Genomic DNA, 22089 nt, shown 5'->3' on the forward strand with positions numbered 1-22089 from the left:
TTTTTTGAATTCTTATTTCTTCATTCTTTCCTGCTTGGTTGTTTTTTTCTTCCTTCTGGTCCACTCTATTGTTTTGAGTCCCAGTTTCCTTCCTATCACTGTTGGTTCTCCGTGCATCTTCCTTCATCTCTTTTATGGTAACCTGCATTTTTCATCTAATTTGCGCCCAAAATCAACCAATTCCTTGAGCTTCCTGATCACCAGTGTTTTGAACTGTGCATCTGATAGATTGGCTATTTATTGGTCGCCTAAAAGGATGAGTCCTGGGGGACTGATCTGCTCTTCTATTGGAGACATGTCTCTTTCTCTCTCTCCTTTTTTTTTTTTTTTTCCATGTCTGGTCACTCTAGTTCTGGTGAGCGGTGGAGCCTTAGGTGTTCACCTGGGCTGGGCACCCCAGTCGCTAGATTGTGACGTTGTATGTGGGGGCGGGGGCAGGCGGGAATAATGGCAGTAGCTCCATTCTCCTGGGATCTCAGTCACTTCTCTGGGATCCTGGGTTGCACTCTGCCCTGGTCCACAATGCCGCCTCACTGGGTCCGCCAGCCACCGGTTGCATACTCAGGGTCCACCGCTGCGTCCCGGAAGGCTTATGGGCTCCCACTTGCCTTCTGTGCCCAGTTCTCCCCAATCTCCACGCGCCCTGACCTGCGCCAGCTCCTCCTCTCAGCCCCTCCTACCGGTCTGGATGTACGGGTCCACTTCAACTTCTTGGCTGTCTGACTTCCATTCAGATAAATTCTCTGTCAGTTCTGGGTGTTATTCTAGCTCTAAATTGTTTTCTAATCTTGGTTGTGCATGGAGGTATGGTGTGCCCACCTATGCCTCCATCTTGCCAGAAGTCCCCACATCTATAGCTTATAAGGCTCATCTCTTTGCCAGAGATGCCAGAGATTTTATAGAGAAGTGAACTAGAGAGAAGAGTAGATGAGTCACAGAGGGGAAACTTGGATCACCAATTCTTTACGGCTTTGTAGAATGTTACTAAGGATTTGGTTTTACTCCAAGTTAAGGAGAAGGCTTTGGAGGGGTGGAAGCAGAGGAGTGAATGATCTAACATATATATTAACTGTGACTATGTGACTGTTGTGTTGTGAATTTCATGAAAAGAGTCAAGGGTGCAACTGAGAGTCCAGGTAAGGAGCTATGGTGATATCCAGATGATGGTATTATGAGCTTGGAAGTGGTGAGAAATGTTCTGATTCTGGATATGTTGTGAAGGTAGAGTTGACAGGATTTTCCTGGTAACTTGCATGTGGGTTTCATAAAACAATAGTTTGTCTTCTAATCTCCAAAATAAGTTAAACATTGAGTATTTCTTTTTAAATTATATTTTATTGTTTCTGCTATTACAGTTGTCCCAATATTTCCCTCTTTGTTCCTCTCCACTCAGCACCCCCCGCCCCGGCCACTCTCTCTCAGGCAATCCCCATATCATTGTCCAGGTCCATGGGTCATGCATATATGTTCTTTGGCTACTCTATTACTTATGCTATACTTTACATCCTCAGGACTATTCTGTAAGTATCAATTTGTACTTCTTAATCCCTTCACATTTTTTGCTCATCTCCCTGACCCCCTTCCCATCTGACAACCATCAAAACATTCTCTGTATCTATAATTCTGTTTCTGGTCTGCTTGTTTGTTTATTGTTTTTAGATTTAATTGTTGATAGATATATATTAACTGCCATTTTATTGTTCATATTTTCGACCTTCTTCTTAAAGAAGACTCTTTAACATTTCATATAGTGCTGGTTTGGTGGTGATGAACTCCTTTAGCTTTTTATCATGTGGGGTGCTCTTTATCTGTCTTTCAGTTCTAAATGATAGCTTTGCTGGGTAGAGTAATCTTGGTTGTAGGTCCTTGCTTTTCATCCCTTTGTATATTTCTTGCCAATCCCTTTTGCCTGCAAAGTTTCTTTTGAGAAATCAGCTGACAGTCTTATGGTAGCTCTTTTGTTGGTAACTATCTGCTTTTCTCTTACTGCTTTTAAAGTTCTCTCTTTGTCTTTAACCTTCATCATTTAATTATGTTGTGTCTTGGTGTGGCCTCTTTAGGATTCATCTTGTTTGGGCCTCTGTTCTTCCTGACTTGTGTATCTATTCCCTTCATCAAATTAGGGAAGTTTTCTGTCATTTTTTTCAAATAGGTTTTTAGTTTCTTGCTGTCTCCCTTCTCCTTCCAGCACTCCCATGATGTGAATATTGCTATGCTTGTAGTTGTCCCAGAAGCTCTGTACCCTATCCTAATTATTTAATTCTTTTTTTCTTGTTGTTCTGATTGCCTGTTTTTTGCTTCCTTATGTTCCAAATCATTGAATTGATTCTAAGCTTCATTCACTCTACTGTTGATTCATGTAAATTGTTTCTTTAAGTAGTGTGTCCTTCATTTCTGACTGGATTTTTTATGCTGTTGAGGTTCTTACTAAGTTCATTGAGCATCCTTATAGCCAGTTTTTGAATTCTGCATCTAGTATATTGCTTGTTTCCATTTTGTTTAGTTTTTTTTTTTTTTTTCTGGAAGTGTGTTCTGTCCTTTTATTTGGGCCATGTTTGTCTTCTCATTTTGGCAGGCTTCCTGTGTTCACTTCCATCTATTAGGTAGAGCTGCTATGTCTTCCAGGCTTGGTAGAATGGCCTAATGTAGTAGGTGTTCTATAGAATCCAGTGACACAGCCTACCTTATCACCCAACCTAGGTACTCGAGGTGTGCCCACTGTGTGGGCTCTGTATACGTGCCTCTTGTAGTTGAACCTTGATTACTGTTGTCATGCCAAATGTCAGCCACCACCTGCGTTCTTTCCCAGGCAACCCAGCATAAGTGATATACAGATGGTTGCTACTTGTGCTGGGCTTGGAGGTACCCAGTTGAGTCCAAGCTGTGAACAAAGGCTGACAACTGCTAGTGCTGGGCCTGGGACAACTTAGCAAGAGATATGGGGTCTCTGAAGCCAGATGCTGCTTGTTTTAGAGAATTTAGGAAAATCTGAAGCACAGGCCAAGACAAGCCATTCATTTGGAGAGCCACTGGAAACAGCTTGGGTGGGCTTGAAAGTTGGGTGGAGCAGGGCCAGAATGTGGGGCAAACAGTGTGATCCAAGTTGTTGGAGTCTCAAGATATGGTGCCCACCTGTGGGCTCTGTGACTCTGTGGTGGGGAGGGCTCAGAAAAGGAACAATGGCCTCTGTCAGCACTTTTTCCTGGGAGAAAGCTGCCATCCCACCCCCCAGCTTTCACCTTGATGCTGGACAATTCAGTTCCTCCCCATACGTCTCTGATGACTTTCAATATGCTTCCCCCATGCTGGATTTCAGAGGGAGTGAGTACAAGTAAGTCTGTGCCTGGGCCCTTTAAAGTAACTACATGGGACTTTAGAAGTTTCTGTCTTCTACAGTCTCAATCCTTGCTGGTTTTTACAACCAGAAGTTATGAAGACTTATCTTCCTGGCACTGGAACCCTAGGCTGAGGGACTTGTGTGGGGCTGGAATTCCTCGCTCCTGAGACATCCCTCCCAATTTTTATCTGCCACATGTGGGTGTGGGACCAATGATTTCTGTGTCTCCACCTGTCCTACTCATCTCTATGTGGCTTCTTCTTTAATTCCATAGTTGTAAGACTTCCTTTTCAGCTTGATATCTGATGGTTTTGAATTTTGGATCTTCTATAGTTTAATTGTAGTTTTGATGTGGATGTATGAGGAAGTGAGCTGTGTTTACCTACATCACCATTCTAACCAGAAGTCCTCAAGCATTTTCCATAAACTGCTGACTTCCTAGGAAATACTTATTTCCAACTTTTGCAATGCTGATGCCTAAAGATATGTCATCACATTGTGTGACTATGGTGATCATGTGGGAGAAGTTCTGTTTTACCATCATGAGCACATGGATAAAAACTTATCAACACTAGCAATCTGGGAGAATTTTTTTTAATACCCAGTGTGGTTTTGTTGGGTAAGCCTGTCCCTGCAATGTCTGATTCCCTGGCAACTTCTTTGCAAGTAACCTTCTCTTCTCTCCCTAATGCTTTTGGCTCTGACACTTCTTTCATGGTTGACAATCCTAGCTTCCTCCTTCCACCACCTTTTTCGTGGTTTCTTACACTCTCCTGGCACTTCAGCTGGTCAGGATTTGTTACCTGGTGAGGTGACCCATAATTTCATTTCTACAGCATCCAAGTTTTTAGTGGCCCTGCCGTTACAAGGTCACCATGATTGGCCGTTGACCATGATACTACTGCACATGGGAATGCCACAGGCACCCCAGGGATCTCATAGATTTCAGGCTTGGTCCTCTTTCCCCCATTGCGAAGCAGCATACCCATTTCCCCTCTTAATCACAATCAATCACCCCCAAGAGTACAATTACCTCCACCCCCTACCTAGTATATTATGAGGAGCCCAAATCAAGCAGCAGTCCATCTCACCTTCAAACTTAAACAGAACCAAGGCTGTCTTTCCTGGTGGATGGGTTCTTTCTTGGGCACCACCACTCCCAGTATTCAGTGACCCCAGATTGTACAGATGAAGAGCTAGACTTCCATGTGTTGATTTAGCTGTTGATTGAGAGGAGACACTATCCTGCTCTGTCATTCAGTGTCATTCATTGTGCATGTGCCTGTGAGGAAGATGGTACCATATTGTCCACTGATTACGATGTGTAGCTGCTGATAACTCAGGAGATGATAGAAAAAATTTAAAATAAGAAATTTACCCATTTCTAGAGCCAATCCCAGAGATAACAATGTGATATGTGTCTTTTCAGATATATTTCTGTGCATAGTTATACACCTATAAGCATACACACACATATGCAGTGGATTTTGACACAAAATTTTCTCCATAGCATGCTTCTTCCTGAAAATGGTTATTGAGGACTTTCTTATGTCACTGCCCACCTTCTTCTGTTTAAAGGCTGCATGGTTTTCCAGAGAATAGATGTACCAGACCTCTATTTTTGACTCCCCCAGTGATGCATTTTTGAGATACTGCATCTTTTGCTTTTATAAGTAATGTTGAAGTGAATAGGCTTAGATAAACCTGTTGGTACAAAGAAGCACACATTTCTCTTGGTTGGCTATTTATCAGTAAAATGGCTGAGTACAAATATTAATCTAAAAATTAAGGATTATATAGATACTGCCAAATTGCTCTGAAAAGACATTTCCAATTTACCTATTCCTCAGACATGCATATTTATCCACACCTTGACCAAAAACCTGTAAATTCTTGCCAACATGATGTTCTAGAAGTATCTTCTATGATATTATTTCAATTAGCATTTAACTGATTACTGGCTTGAAAAGAACAAAGATTTGCATTATATTTCAGGTTTAGAAACTGTCAGAGTGCCTTTACTTAATAAAGTTAACATGAACAACTGCAACTGGAAGACGGAAGTATATAAAAGCTACTTCAGAAGAGCAGACTTGCATTTTACATTAACTGTTGTTTTTAAATCCTCACTGGAGGACATTTTTTCATTGCTGAGAAAGAGAGAGAGAGAGAGAGAGAGAGAGAGAGAGAGAGAGATAGGTGAGAGAGAAATATCGATCACTTGTCTCTCATAGATGCTCTTACAAAAGACTGAATCCACAACCTTTTTGGTGCACAGGAAGACACTCCAACCAACTGAACCACAATGGCAGGGCTACATTGTCCTAAGTTGTTAGAGTATGTGAAACAAGGGATTAAGTTTCAAGTGTTTAAAGGAAGATGTTTAAAAAGTGGATTCATTTTAAATTCAGTTATATCTATAAGGATTAACAATAAGTACACTTCAAGGAAATTACTACTTCCCATATTAGCAATGCTCTGTGACTTCCCACCATTATCTAAATATTTCTCACAACCTTGATGTCCATACAGACAGGGGTTTACATTTTGTGTAGGAAAAGGTGGGCTCCTAAGTGAGATGACTTGACAAGAGACTCCTCATCTCCTCATCAAATGGCTGAAAAAAAGAAAAGAAATCTGTCATTTATCATAGAACTTGAAGACTACTTTAATTTAATCTCATTTGGCATCTTTTATCCTAACCTGAGTTTTCACAAATAATTCGTTTGTTTAGCTCACTAGGTTGTAAATATTCAGGTTCTCAGAAAAACACACTTGTACTTGAAGCATAGCATCAGTACTTGAAGCCCAAATGAACTGCTTTCCAGTTCACCTTTATTCAAGCAGATTCAAGTCTTTCTAAAGGAAGGCTTCTATTTCTGATCTCAGGTCCTCCTTCTCTAAGAAGGGGGCTTAACTTGTTTTGTTTCCAACCAAAAGCGGCTTCCTCTGTAGTGAGCTGTGACTTTGTCGGTTTCTCCTACAATATTTCCATAAACTTTTGCTCTCTGTGATTTGGATCTACTCTTTTGAATATGTAATAATCCATGATTCTTTGGTTGCATTTTACCTTCTAGCAATCAATAAGTGATAACCACATCTACCCCTTTTAATGCTTTTCATTAAAAAGTCTCTTTTGTCTAATAGTGTTTCACCTGCTCTGTTTTTATTACCATTTTTCTAAAATATATTTCCCCTTTTTAACTTCACATTTGGTGTTCTTTTTTAAATATTATATATGACTGGCTTAAAAATATCATATAACTGGATTTTTAAAAACCCAATCTAACAGTAAGTTTCTATCATTCATTAGTAGATTTATTTACTTACATTTATATAAGTGTCAATAGAAAAAGTTTGGATTTATTCCTGCCATATAATTTCATGTTTTCAATCTCTCTTATTTTCTTGATCTTTTTTCCTTTCTAATTTTTAACAGCTTCATTGTTGTGTTTTATTTCTTGCATTTTCTTTCCTGTAATGGTATAGAAATGATCTTGTTTTGGTTCTTTCAGTGGTTACCTTCAAATTTTTCTCTCTGGAACTCTTACTACCTTATTGCCCTACATGATACTCTGGAATTCATAGTAATGGGACTAAGTAAAGGCCTTGTGTCATTCACTGTGCAGAGAATTTGCTGGCTTCTCTCAGCTTGAGATTTAAGTCATTCAGCTCTGGGGAGTGCTCTTCTGTTATTTTTAAAAATCATTTTATGCCCTGACTGGTGTGGCTCAGTTGGCTGAGCATCATCCCACAAATTGAAAGGTCACTGGTTCGATTCTACATCAGGATACATGCCTGGGCTTCAGGTTCTGTCTCAGTCAGGCATGTACAAGAGGCAACTGATAGATGCTTATCTTTCACACTGATATTTCTCTCCTTCTCTTTCTCCCTCACTTCCCCCTCTCTAAAAAATAAACAAATGAAAAATCTTTTAAAATTGTTTTAGATTATTAAAGTATATACATATGAATACACCAGGGGAAAGTAAAAAAATATTATAACCTAAGTGACTTAGTAGAAGAACTGGAAGATAAAAGTTGAGGAAGTTTCCCTGAAGTAAAATAAAAGAAAGAATTTCTTTAAGCTAGGAACAAAATAAAGGATGTTCATTGTCACCAATTCTTTGTGAGATTGTACTAGACAGTGCAGAGGAACAAGACAAATCAATAAAACATAAGAGGATCAAAAGAGAAAGAAAATAGTCATTATTGGTACATGATGTGATTGTCTACATTAAAAATTCCCAGAGAATCAGTATTAATGTTTATATAATTTATTTTCAAATATTCACTTTTCAGAGTTTATGTCAGATATTTGAAAACCTTTCCAGTTTGGATGTTACTGGATAACTGTGGCTGTTTGTACCAGTGGTAATGGTTGTGACTTTGCTCATTTCATTGGGCACTAGAATAGATTGTAGGGTCATGCCTCATTTTGCCTTATTCCCCAGGTAGTTTCAATAGTATATCAAGAGCACAATGTCTTTTGGCATTCTCCCTCCACCTCCTGCCATTTTTATGTAATCAAAAAAGATTGGCATTTTCAAAAACTTTTTTTTAAAATTTATTTTTAGACAGAGAGAAGGGATGGACAAAGAGAGGGAGAGAGACATTGTTGTGTGAGAGAGAAACAGTTGCCTCTCACATGTCCCCAGCTGGGGACCTGGCCTGCAACCCAGGCATGTGCCCTGACTGGGAAGTGAACCAATGACCAGCACTCAATCCATTAAGCCACACCAGCCAGGGCAGGATTGGCATTTTTCAATGACTTCTGGTTTTCTAGTCTTGCTTACAAAGAGCTCCCCTCCTAATTTTATACATTTGCCTAAATTTCGTTCCAATATTTTTTAAAACATATGTTATTGATTATGCTATTACAGTTGTCTCATTCCCTCCCTTCACTCTCCTCCACCCTGCACACCCTCTCCCACCCACATTCCCCCCATTCAGTTCATGTCCATGTGTCATACATACAAGTTCTTTGGCTTCTACCTTTCCCATACTATTCTTACCCTCCCCCTGTCAATTTTCTACCTACCGTCTATGCTACTTATTGCCTTTACCATTTCCCCCTCTCTCTCCATCCCACTCCCCCGTTGATAACTCTCCATGTGATTTCCATTTCTGTGGTTCTGTTCCTGTTCTAGTTGTTTGCTTAGTTTTAGGTTTTGTGGGGGTTTTTTTGTTGTTGTTGTTGTTTTTAGGTTTAGTTATTAATAGCTGTGAGTTTGTTGTCATTTTACAAAATTATTCATATTTTTAATCTTCTTTTTCTTAGTAGTCCCTTTAACATTTCATATAGTAAGGGCTGGGTGGTGATGAACTCCTTGAACTTGACCTTATCTGAGAAGCACTTTATCCGCCCTTCCATTCTAAAGGATAGCTTTGCTGGATAGAGCAATCTTGGATGTAGGTCCTTGCCTTTCATGACTTAGAATACTTCTTTCCAGGCCCTTCTTGCCTGTAAGGTCTCTTTTGAGAAATCAGCTGACAGTCTGATGGGAACTCATTTGTAGGAACTGTCTCCTTTTCTCTTGCTGCTTCTAGGATTCTCTCCTTCATTTTTGCCTTGGCTAATGTCATTATGGTGTGCCTTGGTGTGTTCCTCCTTGGGTCCAACTTCTTTGGGACTCTCTGAGCTTCCTGGACTTCCTGGAAGTCTGTTTCCTTTGCCAGATTGGGGAAGTTCTCCTTCATTATTTGTTCAAATAAGTTTTCCACTTGTTGTTCTTCTCCTTCTCCTTCTGGTACCCCTATAATTCGGATGTTGGAATGTTTCAAGATGTCCTGGAGGTTCCTAAGCTTCTCCTCATTTTTTAAAATTCTTGTTTCTTCATTCTTTTCTGATTGGATATTTCTTTCTTTCTTCTGGTCCACACTGTTGATTTGAGTCCCAGTTTCCTTCCCATCATTTTTGGTTCCCTGTACATTTTCCTTTATTTCACTTAGCGTAGCCTTCATTTTTTCATCTAATTTGCGACCCAATTCAACCAGTTCTGTGAGCATCCTGATTACCAGTGTTTGGAACTGTGCATCTGATAGGGTGGCTAGCTCTTCATCGCTTAGTTGTATTTTTTCTGGAGCTTTGATCAGTTCTTTCGTTTGGGCCATTTTTTTTTTTGTCTTGACGCACCTGTTTTGTAGTAAGGATGGAGCCTTAGGGGTTCACCCACACAGGGTAACCTACCTCTCTGCATGTGACGCTGTACGTGGGGAAGGGGTTTGAGAGGGGACAATGGCACTTGCTCAGCTCTTTGCCAGGGTTCAGTCACTTCCCCTGCTTCCCACAAGCAAATTGGGCCCTTCTCGTGCTGATTCCCATGTGGGTGGGTTTGTGTATGTTCTAGGACCCTGTGGGTCTCTCCAACAGACTCTCCTTTGAGGCTGGGAGTTTCTCCCACTGCCACAACCACCACAGGTGTTTTCAACCAGTGGTTTGAAGCTTTATTCCCTGCCGCTGGGACCCTGGGTTGTGTGGTCTGTCCCGCTACCCAGTTTTGTCTGGTTTGTCTGCACAGGAATGTGGGACTGCCTGATCTGCCAGCTGCCTTGTGTGAGACACCCCCTTCCACAATCCACTGACTCGCTGGGTCCTACAGTTGCCACTTTGCCTCGAGCTCTCTCTGATCTGGCTGACCAACTCTGCCCCTCCTACCAGTCTGGATGAATGTGTCTTCTTTAACTCCTTGGTTGTTGGACTGCCATACAGTTTGATTTTCTGTCAGTTCTGGTTGGTTTTTGTTTTTAAATTGTTGTTGTCCTTCTTTTGGTTGTGTGAGGAGGCACAGGTGTCTACCTATGCCTCCATCTTTTCTGGAAGTCTGTTCCAAGATTTTTTTTTTAATGACGATGTTTAAATTTAAATAATTAACCCATCTTAAGTTTATTATTTCTGTATAGGGTATGAGATAACAGTCTGACTTTGTTTTATTCCAAATGAATAACTGATTTATGGGCTATATTATATTTTATGTTTTCTTTCAATGGAGTGAAATAAGAATTTTGTTACATGTTAAGTTCCTAACTATATCTGTATATATTTCTGTATATATCTATATATATAGTTACTAACTATATCAGTGTATAGTCTATTCCACTTATTAATTTCTCTTTTTGTGCTAATATCACACTAATTTGATTTGAGCAATTTACAGTAAGTTATCTCATAATTTCTTAAACAAAATTTTATACACATTTAGACTTTTATTCTTCTATATAAATATTAAAGTCATTTTATCTTGTTCCAAAAATGTTTGTTAGCATTAAGATAAAAATGGTATTATGTTTATATATAATTTTTCTAGTTGACATTTATAGACCACTCCACCACTAGCAGAACACACCTTATTTTCAAGGACATGGAATTTCACCAACATATACAATATCATGGATCATAAAAAACTTTTAACACATTTAAACAAATGGAAATTTTAAAACACAATTTCTCAGATCATAATGGAATTAAACCAGAAATCAATAACAAGAAAGTAACTTAAAAATCTCCAAACCCCAAAAATTAAGCAACATGGAATCAAGAGAAAGTCTCAAGAGAAACTGGAAACTATTTCAATCTTCTTAGATTTATTGAAACTTTTATTGTGGCCTGACATGTGGCCTATCCTAGAGAATGTCCCATGTACATTTGAAAAAAGTATATGTTCTGCTGCTTTGGGGTAAAATGCTCTGAAAATATCAATTAAATCCATCTGTTCTAGTGAGTTATTTAAGGTTGTTGTTTCCCTGTTGATTTTCTGTCTGGGAGATCTATTCAATGATGTCAATGGGGTATTAAAACCACATACTATGACTATGTTACTGTCCATCTGTCCCTTTATGTCTATAGAAATTTGCTTTATATATTTGGGTGCTCCTATGTTGGGTACATAAATGCTTACAAGGGTTATAGCCTCTTGTTTGATTGATCTCTTTATCATTATACAATGTCTTTATTTCTCTGTTACTATAGGCTTTGTTTTAAAGTCTAGTTTGTCTGATATTATTGCTACTCCAGCTTTATCTTAACTAGAAAATTTTAATGTTAATGAGCTGGAATCATTTTTTATTGTTGTTCTATTATAGTTGTCCCAATTTTCCTCTATTGCTCTCCCCTGCCCTTCCCACCACCACCCCCTGCCCCATTCCTACAGTCAGTCCCCACCCTGTTGTCCATGCCCATGGATCCTTTGTACTTGTTCTTTAACTAGACACTTCCCTTTTCTCCTCTGCCACGTCTTCTTCCAACCATGTTGTCTGACAAGGTCCGAATGTGGAAAGAGGAAATTCAAGGAATCCATCTTCCTGGAAGAGAACGTGGCATACAAAGGGGGGCAGTAGTTTTCCTGGGGATTGCTCTTAATAATTTCCTTGCTGATATTAATCATGGTCTTACTTTGTACTCTGATTCCCATAAGAACAGGCCATCATGAGAAAAAGGCTCCAAATGAGTCAACAATTAACTTTGAGGGAAATTCTGAAGGGACAACTAGTTCTCCCCAGACTATTGAATCCTGCCCAAATTGTTTAAACAAGGTGTTTATAAACCTGAATAAGAAATTATCCCTGATTGTTCCCATAAAAGAATTCATGAATCAGTTACAACAGGCTGAATTATTGGCAGACTTTCCCACACCTGTTCCTTACCCATAGATACAAAGAGTCTTTCAAGAAAACAAGAAAAAACTATACAGACCCCTACCCACAGCCCAGGGATACCCCTGGGTAGTATATTGGATTAATGGTAAATTATGGTATCCCCCAAAAGGAACTAATAATCTCCAGAGGGTTCCAGATCCCCCATTGCCTTATACAGAAGCATATAATGAAGATGGCATTAGAATGGTCAATAAGGATGGAGTCCAAGTGCCTTATCATAGTCTAAATTTCATGGAAAGGCTAGGTCGAAGCAGACCTCCCTGGTGTTTATTAACTAAGGAACCAAAAAGGTTTACTGTGGCTGGACTGCCTGTTTATCTCTCCTTACATGTTTTTTTGGTGATCAAAGGGTGGTGGGATTGTTAGACATCTGCATTTCAGATTTATTGATTTGCATAATTCTAATGAAGTTGTACAAAATAATTTCTTGACCAGAGAACAAAATCCCCTCTAATGAAATAGCCCCTGAATGTCTAAAAGTTGTTGGAGTAACAGCCCCTCCTTTACCTCGAATAGGAATATATATCAAGTAGAATTAGACAGGCAAAGAAATAAGAAAAGCTGGTTAGCTATTACAAACTAAGCACATAGAAACAGTTACTAGGGAGTCAGAGTCCATGGTGCACAGAGAAACATTTTAGACAGAAAAGATAGATAGCTAAGTTAGACATCACAAAGGCCTTAAGTTTCCTATAACCTCTACTCAATCTAGCGTATCCTTTTGCCCCATGACAAATTCTGAGAACTTTAATAAACAATAAGACATTCAAACTCTGTACATGCAACTATTTCCAATTGTCTGATTTATGGCTCTCCTGGTCAAAACAATCTTTGTTTAATATAACTGAATCTATGGAAACTTTTGTACTTTTCCTGGTTACCTTTGTATTAATTTTTTTCTGCTTCACCTAATTGCAAATGTTAATCACTACCAAAAATGAAAGTATAAAAACCTGCTTGTACTTGCAATAAACGGAACAGAGCATCACCGTCCTTTGAGTTGCGTTGTTGTCTGTCTCCCATCGCCGACGCCTTACCCACCTTTCAGGAACCCCTGGACCCAGCTGTGGCCTGACCGCGGCACTCCTCCCTTACCCCTCTCCCCCTCTCCTCTGGTCCCTGTCAGTTTGTTCCTTGTTTCCATGCCTCTGATTCTATTTTGCTCATTTGTTGTTTTGTTCATTAGGTTCCTGTTGTAGATGAGATCATATGGTATTTGTCTTTTGCCGCCTGGCTTATTTCATGTAGCATAGTACTCTCCACTTCCATCCATGCTGTTGCAAAAGGTAGGAGTACTTTCTTTCTGCTGCAGAGCCCAGCCTTTTTTCCTTTACATTCCATTTGCATGGAATGTCTTTTTCCACCCCTTTACTCTCAGTGTGTGTGTATCTTTCATTCTGAGGTGGGTCTCTTGTGGACAACATACAAGTATGGGTCTTGTTTTCTTGTCCATTCAGCTACCTGATACCTTTTAGTTGGAGCATTTAAGCCTTTTACACTTAAAATGATTATTTATTTTTAATAAGATATTTTATTGATTATGCTATTGCAGTTGTCCCATTTCCCCCCTTTATTCCTCTCCTCCCTGCACACCCCCTCCCACCCACATCCCCACCCCCACTTTATCTCATGTTCATGGGTTATACATATAAGTTCTTTGGCTTCTACATTCCCCATACTATTCTTAACTTCCCCCTGTCTATTTGCTACCTACCATTTATGCTACTTATTCTCTGTACCTTTTCCCCCTCTCCTTCTCCCACCCCCCTGTTGATAACCCTCCATGTGATGTGCATTAAAATGATTATTGATAGGTATGTATTTATTGCCATTTTACTCTTTATAATTATGTTCCTTTTCTTTCTCTTCTTAAAAAAGTCCCTTTTTCATTTCTTGTAATGCTTGTCTGGTAGTAATAAACTCTTTTAGCTTTTTATTGTCTGGGAAACTCTTTATTTCTCCCTCAATTTTAAATGATAGCCTTGCTGCACAGAGTAGTCTTGGTTGTAGGTCCTTCCTTTTCATAACTTTGAATATTTTGTGCCAATTCCTCTGGCCTGAAATATTTCTGTTGAGGAATCATCTGACAGTGTCATGGGATGTCCCTCTTAGGCAACTAACTGTCTTTCTATTGCTGCTTCTAAGATTCTCTTTGTCTTTAACCTTTGGCATTCTAGTTATGATGTGTCTTGGCATGGGCCTCTTTGGGTTCATCTTGTTTGGATTCTCTGTGCTTCCTGGACTTGCGTGTGTTTTTCCTTCACTAGGTTAGGGCAGTTTTCAGTCATTATTTCTTCAAATGGGTTCTCAATTCCTTGCTATCTGCCTTCTCCTTCTAGTACCTCTATGATGTACATATTGTTATGTTTCATTTAATACCAAGGGTCACTTAGACTATACTAATTTTTAAAAATTCTTTTTCTTTTTGCTGCTCTGATTGGCTGTCTCCCACTAACTTGTTTTCCAAATTCCTAATTTTATCCTTTGCTTCATCTAATCTACTGTTGGTTCCTTCTAGTGTATTCTTCATTTGAGATATTATAATATTCATTTCTGCCTGTTTTTTTTTTTGTTTCTATATGTCCCCTTTTATGCTTACTATCTCTTTTTTGTTGTTGTTTATGCTCTCACTGAGTTTGTTCATTCTTCCCCTGAGTTCCTTGAGCATCCTTATAGCCATTGTTTTGAGCTTTGTATCTGGTAGATCACTTGCCTCCATTTCATTTAGTTCTTTTTTTCTGAGGATTGCTCCTGTTCTTTTATTCAGGGCATGTTTCCTGTCTTCCCATTTTGGCTGTCTCTCTGTATTTGTTCTGTGTATTAGATAAACCTGCTATGACTCCCAGTCTTGGTAGGGGGACCTTATGTAGTAGGTATCCTGGGGGACTCAGTCACATAGCTGCCCTTAACATTTGAGCAAGGTGCTCTAGAAATGTTCCCTGTGTGGGTTATGTGAGCCTCCCTATTATAGTTGAGCCTTGATTGCTGTTGGCTCCTCCATGTGTGTGGTTGACCTTTAGGCTGGCTGACAGTAAGAATCAACCCCAATCACAATGTATGAGCCGCTGTGTGGGTACAGATCACATGAAGCAGAATTTGCCTTAGCAGGGTCTGGTGCCTGCTTAAATCTCCCTTTAGATGTGCTACTTGTGGAGTTAATTAGGTTCTGTTCTGGTGTGGCCTAAAGCTCAGCACTGGGTATCTTGGTTCTGGAGCATCTTGAGAGGGACTCCAGTGCAGTCAATGTCAGATGCTGACTATGTCTGGCCCTGGGCTACCTATATGGAGCTACAAAGCAATCCATAGTTTTTGGCTGCTTCTGCTTGGCTGGGTGTGTGTGGAAGCGTCCAAGGTGGGCACCAAAGCTGGCTTCTACCAGCACTGAGCTTGAGAGCAAGTCAGCAAAAGGCCCAAGGCACCCCGAGATTCACTTCTACCTGCCTCAGTGTGATGGCTGCCTGTTAGGCTCGGCCACTGAAAGATCCTTTTGCGGTACACAATTATCTGAGATAGATTCTCAGTGAGTCACCAGGTACCCAGTCTGATTATTGTCATGTGATGCTAGTAGGCAGGGAGAAGTGAAGGTGAGCTGTCTCCCAGGAGATAATTTTTGTCCTTCTTATACATTCCTACTAACATCATCCTCTTTATTTTTAATTAACACTAATTGAAGCCCTCCTATTTGCCAGGTACCTGCATAGGTGCAAAGATACAGCAATGTATGAGTCCTGGCCTCTCCTAATGAGAACCCTTAGTTCTGGGATGGTTCTTTATAGCTGAGATGCTTCCTCTGGTATGCCAGATTGATTGAAAAACATACCAATCTCTACCACTCCCTATATCCATTCTCTTCACTATATGGCTTTATAGCTCCTCCCATCAAAAAGTAGAGTCTATTCCCTGCCTCCTTGAATTGAGGCTGCCTTGTGATCTACATTGGCCAACAGGATTTAGCATAAGTGATGTTTGTTCCAAAACTAAGACTCCAGAGTCCTTGCATTTTTCTAGTTACTCTTTTTGAACCCTGCCCAAGCACTATGTGAATAAGCCAAGGCTAGCCTAAAAATGACCCAGTCATCCCATTGTCCCAGCCCAGAGTCAGGCAAATGTCAGACATGGGAGTGAGGCTGTTCTAAACCAGCCAGCTCCCTGCCAACCCACCAGCTAACCTCAAATACATGAATGAGCCCAGCTAAGATGAGCCAAGTCTGGCCAGACCAAAAAATCACCCAGCTAACCTATAGATGCATCAGCTATAATAGATGCTTATTGTTTTAAGCCACTGGACACTGAGGTGGTTTAGTACACAGCAGTAGCTAATGAATACACCTGGGGATGTTATCTACTTTTCCCAACAAATCTAGGATCTTCAAAGATATTAAGCAATCACTTTTCCTTATCACACCAAGTATACACAGCTTTTAAGTGACAGAAAAAATGGAATTCAATGCACATGAAAGAAAATGTTCTTTTCACTATAACACAGGTCTGTCAAAATCCTCACCAGCTTCTCCTCTGTATTCTATGGTTGCTAGAAATCAGTCAACATGAAATGCATAAAGTTTCACAAAAGAGTATATACTGTGTGATTTCATTTATATGAAATTCTAGAATAGGCAAAACCAATCAATAATGAAACAAAGCAGGCTATTAGCTGCCTGGCAATAAGGAAGTGGGTTAGACTGCAAAGGGGAACTAGGGAACTTGGGGATATGGAAACATCCTATAACTTGTTTGAGTTGTAGTTACCTAGGTATTTATATTTTTCAAAAGTCATCTCTACTCTTTAAGTGGGTGCATTTTATTGTGTAAGGATTATACCTCAATAAAGTTGATTTTTTAAGTTAAAAAAACTTAGGTTTGTGAAACTACGGAGATAGGGAACCCTTAGGCACTACTGATGGGAATGTAAACTGGTGCAGGAACTGTGCAAAACAATATGAAGGTTACTTTATAAATTAAAAATAGAACTGCCATATGATCCAGCAATCCCACTTCTGGATATAGATCCAAAGGAAATGAAAACAGGAAAGCAAAGGGATGCTTGCACCTCCATGTTCACTGCAGCATTACTAACAATAGCCAAGATAAGGGAGTAACCTAAGTGTTCATCAATGGATGACTAGATAAAGAAGATGTGGTACCTATGTACAATGAATTATTATTTGACCGTGAGGTAGAAAAATCCTGCCATTTGCTATGATATGGATGGACCTTGAGGGCATTCCTCCACATGAAGTAAGCCAGACTGAGAAAGACAAATATTGCAAAGCCTCACTTATATGTGGAATCTAAAAAAACTAAAATTCATAGAAGCAGTAGAAAAGTGGTTGTCTGGGAGTGGGGAAAATAGAGAGATGTTGGTAACTGTGTACAAACTACAGTTATAAAATGAATAAAGTCTGAGAACCTAATGGGAAACATGGTGACTACAGTTGATAACACTGTGTAGTAGAATTGAAATTTGCTGAGAGTAAAAAGTGTTTGCACACACAAAAGATAGATGTGTATGTGTATGTTATGGATGTGTTAATGAAGTAGATGGGGGAATCTTTTACAATGTATACGTATATAAATCACCATGAGGTACACTTTAAGTAACTTAAAATTTTATATATCAATCATACCTCAATAGAGCTGAAATTTAATTTTAAAAAACATTTTAGTAACTCTATACAGTCTTTTGAAAGTTGAGGAGAAAAAACTTTAACATAATAGTAGCACTCTGATCTCCCAGGGCTCTTGTTAGGGGTGTCTTGGAAGAATCCCTCTCCCCCATCCCTGCCATTTCCATGGTTGAGTGGTCCACAGGAAGCAGCTCTCAGACACTCCTACGTAAACTTGCCTAGGCTGCCCTCACAGATCCAGTGGTAGGGCCTCTGGCAGGCGTCGTCATTCCACCTGCCATCAGGGTGGAAGTGGGCACAGTCCTCACCTCCACCCAGCCCATGCCCGTGCCAGTCGTCTGGCTGGCCTGGCTTCCAGTTCCTGAGGGGGGAGGGCAAGAGCAAGCTAGAAAGGTCAGATGGAACAGAATCCAGGGCTGGGAAGAAGGGGCTGCAGGTCAGATCCTCTGGGAGCAGAGCTGAAGGAGGAAGAAGGGCACAGAAAGCAGGTGTACTCACTTGAAGTTGGTCTCATAGTCTGTCCCATCCACCCATTTCCAGACTCCTTCAGGATCACTGAGGCCCATCCAGGTGTATGAGGAGCCTATGTGTTGCTGGACAAAATCCTGGGACAACGGAATGACATCCGTGACCTCTCCCCATCCCAGCCAACTCCTTGGACTACGCATTCTAAATTTTACATTTACATTAAATCAGTTGAGGGGATTTGGGATGTTTATCCCAATGCACAGGCCAATTACTGTCATGCATGGATTAAGAACAGGGACAGAAAATTGTCATTGTGTGAACATCACAGAGTGCACTCAGCAAACCTAGGCCGTATGCTATAGCCTACTGCTCCTAGGCTGTGAGCCAGTGTGGGCGTGTCACCGTACAAAACCACAGGAGATAAAATCAAACACTAGGGAAAAGGGTGCACTCAAGAGATACAAAAACACAAGATGCATGTGGCTGCAACCAGCAAAACATGGCATACTCTTTCACAGCTCTCACAAGTAGAAAAATCACATTCTAAAATAATGATAAAAAGTATAGTATAAATACATAAATCAGTAATTATTATCACTTTCAAGTAGATTGTACTGTACATAATTATAAGTGCTGAATTTTATATGTAAACGACAGGCAGTGAAGTAGGTGTGTTACACCAGCATCACTACAAACCCATGAGTAATGCACTGTACTACAACATTTTCATGGCTACTGCTCGCTACAGAGGAACTTTCCAGCTCTCTTACTATCTTATGAGACAACTGTTCTGTATTTGGTCAGTCATTGACAGAAACATCATTCTGTGGCCCGTGGCTATAAATCTGTGAGGGAGGGCTCACATAGTAGTGTTTTTAAAACTCCCTTGGTGATGCCAATGTGCAGCTCCCACTGAGAACCATTTCCTTAAAGAGGCCGTGTCTTGGACTTAAGGACCAGAGACCTTACCTGCTCCTGTCTAGAGTTGATAACCACCAGGCGTGTGTTTGCCATCTGGCAGTAATTCTCAGCTTCAGGCCAGGGCTTCCCAGTACTGGAGAACCAGTAGCAGCTGCCTTCATGCTCCAGCCAGTTAACGGGGCAGCAGGTCTTCTGGGAGCCTGAAGGGTGGGTGTGGGGAGGGTCTGAGATGCTGCCCAGTGGGACAAGGGCAGGAGATGGGGCTAGGCACTCCCTGCACTCCACTCACCATTGCTCTTGAGCACAGCCATCTGGCAACTTAGGGAGTTCAGGTCTCTGGCCAGCTCCTGGACTCTCACAACCATGTCAGAATAGCCTGGGACACACACAAAAGGACAGTGGGACAGTCAAGGTGGCTCAGCCCTGCATCCTAGCTGTCCTCCCACCACATCAGGTCCAGTGGAGGGGAGAAGGGGCCTGACCTGCTTTGAGTTCCTGCTGCTCTTTCTCCAGCTTGCTCTCCAGAGACAACACCTTGTCATTCAAGCTGCGGGCTGGAGGGGAGAGCACTTAGCACCCCAGGCTGACCCCACCTGTGTCCTGAGAGCCCCGCCCCACCCTGCCCCACCCTGGCACACACATTCCTGGTGGGTCTCTCACCTGCTTGCAGCTGATGCCCCTGGTTTTCTACCACCGCTTTCAGAGATGTTATCGTTTCTTGCAAGCAGCCACCTGGAGGACATGGGGACTCAGTCCTCAGTATTCAGCTCCCTTCCCCCCAACCCCCTCATCCCAGTCCAGAGCCCCTTCCAGCCAGGCTCACCCTGGGCATGCAGTGCCTGGACCTCTGCCTCAGTGTTTGAAGTGAAATTGCTGTAAGTTGCTCTCAGAGTCTCCAGGTCCCTCTGAATCTTGGAACCTGATCAGACAGACAGCACACTGAGTGCTAAGGGTCATCAGATGCTTCCTGTGCTGGCACCAAGTGGGGCACTTGACATGCATTGTCTCATTGGGTCCTCACTGCCACTCATCCCAAAGGGACAGGCACTGTTGTCCAAGCTTGCTGATGAGGAAAGTAAGGCTGAGAGAGGTTAGGTAGTTTGACTACATTACACAGGAACAAGGAACTGATCCAGTAGCCATCTTTATCCACCATGATCATCATCAGTGCTCACATCACTGAACCCCACCCACTATTGCCCCCATAACTGCCCCCCCGTGACCCTCACTTTTGGATCCAACCACACAGATGCCGACCAGCAGGAAGAGGCTGAGGCCCAGGGAGAGCAGGAAGAGGCGTGGTCCAGAGCAGAGATGCTGTAGGAAGACCTGGGGTGCATGCAGCCCTGAAAGAGGAGAGGACTTCAGGACCAGGAGGACCAAGACAGGAGAGAAACAGGGGAGGAGGAGAGGCCACAGGGAGCTGTCAGGGAGGAAGGGTGCAGGGAAAGCTGGGGGAGGCTTTGGTGCAGGGGATACCCAGGCCTCTGACCACTCATGGACCAGCACCGTCCTCAGTCACAAGGGCCCTCACCCACCTCATGGCACCTGATGGTGATATGTAAAGTCTCATCATCAGGGCTGGTGGGGGGCAGGCAGACACAGAGAGCTGGGGCAGCCAGGCCCTCAGTAGGCTCATACTTATCCGTATTGTCAGTTAGCAAATGTTTCCTTTCCAAACACAAATTCACTCCTCCAGTGCAAACACTCAGTCCTCCACCAGAGAATGGGCCACAAGTCCTACCATGTTCCCCTCATCCTGTCTTTTCAAGGACCTTGAATCTTCTTCTTATGGGAATCCTGACCCCTCTGAGTGGAACCCCAGCAGTGCACATGCTGTGCAGATGTGCTTTGACAACAGGTCCTTCTAATTATATTATGAGGGTATTTGGGAGACACCTTTCTCCTTCTTACCATTTCTAATCCTCTGGCTTTTCTTCTCACTCTCCAAGGACTGGAAGTTCTCATATGTCATTGACATCTTTGGAGCAAGTCCGAGGTTGTCAGAGCTGAAATGCAAGCAAGGCCAGGGCCAGGCTGGGGCTGAATTTGTGGGGACTGGGGAGGCGGGGACTGTATTGAAGCTGAGGTCAGGGCTGGAGTTGAGGTAAGAGAAGTTCAGGTTGAGGATGAGCCAGGGGTAGGACTAGAAATGGGATTGGGCACGGCTTTGCAGCTGAGGTCAGAAATGAGGTCAGGACTGATCTCTGCGGCAGGGTAGGGTTGAGTGTTGGTGAAGGTAGAAGTAAAGTTGAAGCTAAATTTATTAGTAGGATGGGGCTATCATTGGGGCTACAATTGAGGTTGCATTTCCTCCTAGGGCTGGAGTCAATACTCATGTTGATGTCATGGATAGAGTGTGGCCTAACTTGGCCCTGAAGCTGGAGATACAGCAGAATGAAGGGTCAACTTTGGGTTGGGACTGGTGTTAATATTCAGGTTGACTCTGGGGTTGAAGCTCTGGGTGGGAGTTAAAGGACAAGTTGCGTTAGTATTAGAGTTAGTGGTGTGGCCTGGCTGGGGGATGAGGATAGGGCTGGAAGTGGGATGGAGATGGGGCTGAGTGTGGGTCGCAGTTTGTGACTGATGTTTGGCTGCCAACTTAAAGCCAAATCCAGTGAAGTGAATAGAATCTCCACTAGGTCATTAAATCTCCCAGATGCCTTTTTGTATCTCTTCCTATTAATTCCACTTGAGACCTATGGTCCTCTCTTCCTCCTTTCTCTGGCTCCCTCCCTGTCCCCTTGGTCTCACCTGCATCCCCAGCCCATTACCTGTGCAAAGACTGGAGGCTGTGATGCTTGGTTTTGTTGGGCAGCAATGAGTAGAGTTGTATAAAAAGAAATCCTGGAGAGTGGAGTAGAGGAGACCAAGGAAGGAGTCACATAAGTGCCTGGAGTCCTGCTGGTCCCTGTGCCTGAAAGCTCAAGTCTATAATCTGGGATCTCCCATGTTCTCAACTTTGGGCAGTAAACAATAATCAGAACACAGGCAGAGACTGCATGCATGAAGATGTTATATATGGGGCCAGCTTTGATCTCCTCCTCCAGGGTGTGTCTCCTCCCTTTTCATTTCTTTTCAG

At 41.8% G+C, this 22089-nt stretch overlaps 1 protein-coding gene across 3 annotated transcripts; it reads right to left on the reverse strand.

The window, feature by feature from the left end:
* Window positions 1–17615: 17615 nt before the first annotated feature.
* Window positions 17616–21935, reverse strand: LOC114515196 (C-type lectin domain family 10 member A-like). 3 transcript variants are annotated; one of them, XM_036033144.1, is made up of 10 exons: window positions 21782–21935; window positions 20922–21016; window positions 20237–20353; window positions 19831–19926; window positions 19668–19739; window positions 19490–19561; window positions 19297–19383; window positions 19056–19207; window positions 18117–18223; window positions 17616–17892 (listed from the first exon to the last, which is right to left on the reverse strand). In XM_036033144.1, the coding sequence occupies exons 2-10, from the start codon at window positions 20986–20988 to the stop codon at window positions 17823–17825; spliced, it is 840 nt and encodes a 279-aa protein (XP_035889037.1). In that variant the 5' UTR covers window positions 20989–21016; window positions 21782–21935; the 3' UTR covers window positions 17616–17822. The 3 variants fall into 3 exon arrangements, with proteins under 3 accessions (XP_035889037.1, XP_035889036.1, XP_035889038.1); XM_036033143.1 differs by having other exon boundaries at window positions 17616–17979; window positions 21782–21934; XM_036033145.1 differs by lacking the exon at window positions 20237–20353 and having other exon boundaries at window positions 17616–17979; window positions 21782–21934.
* Between the last annotated feature and the right edge of the window lie 154 nt (window positions 21936–22089).

Source organism: Phyllostomus discolor, chromosome 8 (genome assembly GCF_004126475.2).
Source record: "Phyllostomus discolor isolate MPI-MPIP mPhyDis1 chromosome 8, mPhyDis1.pri.v3, whole genome shotgun sequence".
Taxonomy (NCBI): domain Eukaryota; kingdom Metazoa; phylum Chordata; class Mammalia; order Chiroptera; family Phyllostomidae; genus Phyllostomus; species Phyllostomus discolor.

Excerpts from the sequence above, each read along its gene's own strand:
- LOC114515196 (XM_036033143.1), bottom strand. The coding sequence starts at position 20,988 with ATGTCAATGACATATGAGAACTTCCAGTCCTTGGAGAGTGAGAAGAAA. Across the intron at positions 19,562-19,667 it reads GGGGCATCAGCTGCAAGCAG|CCCGCAGCTTGAATGACAAG; the intron begins GTGAGAGACCCA and ends TCTCCCCTCCAG. Across the intron at positions 18,224-19,055 it reads TCAACTCTAGACAGGAGCAG|GATTTTGTCCAGCAACACAT; the intron begins GTAAGGTCTCTG and ends CCGTTGTCCCAG.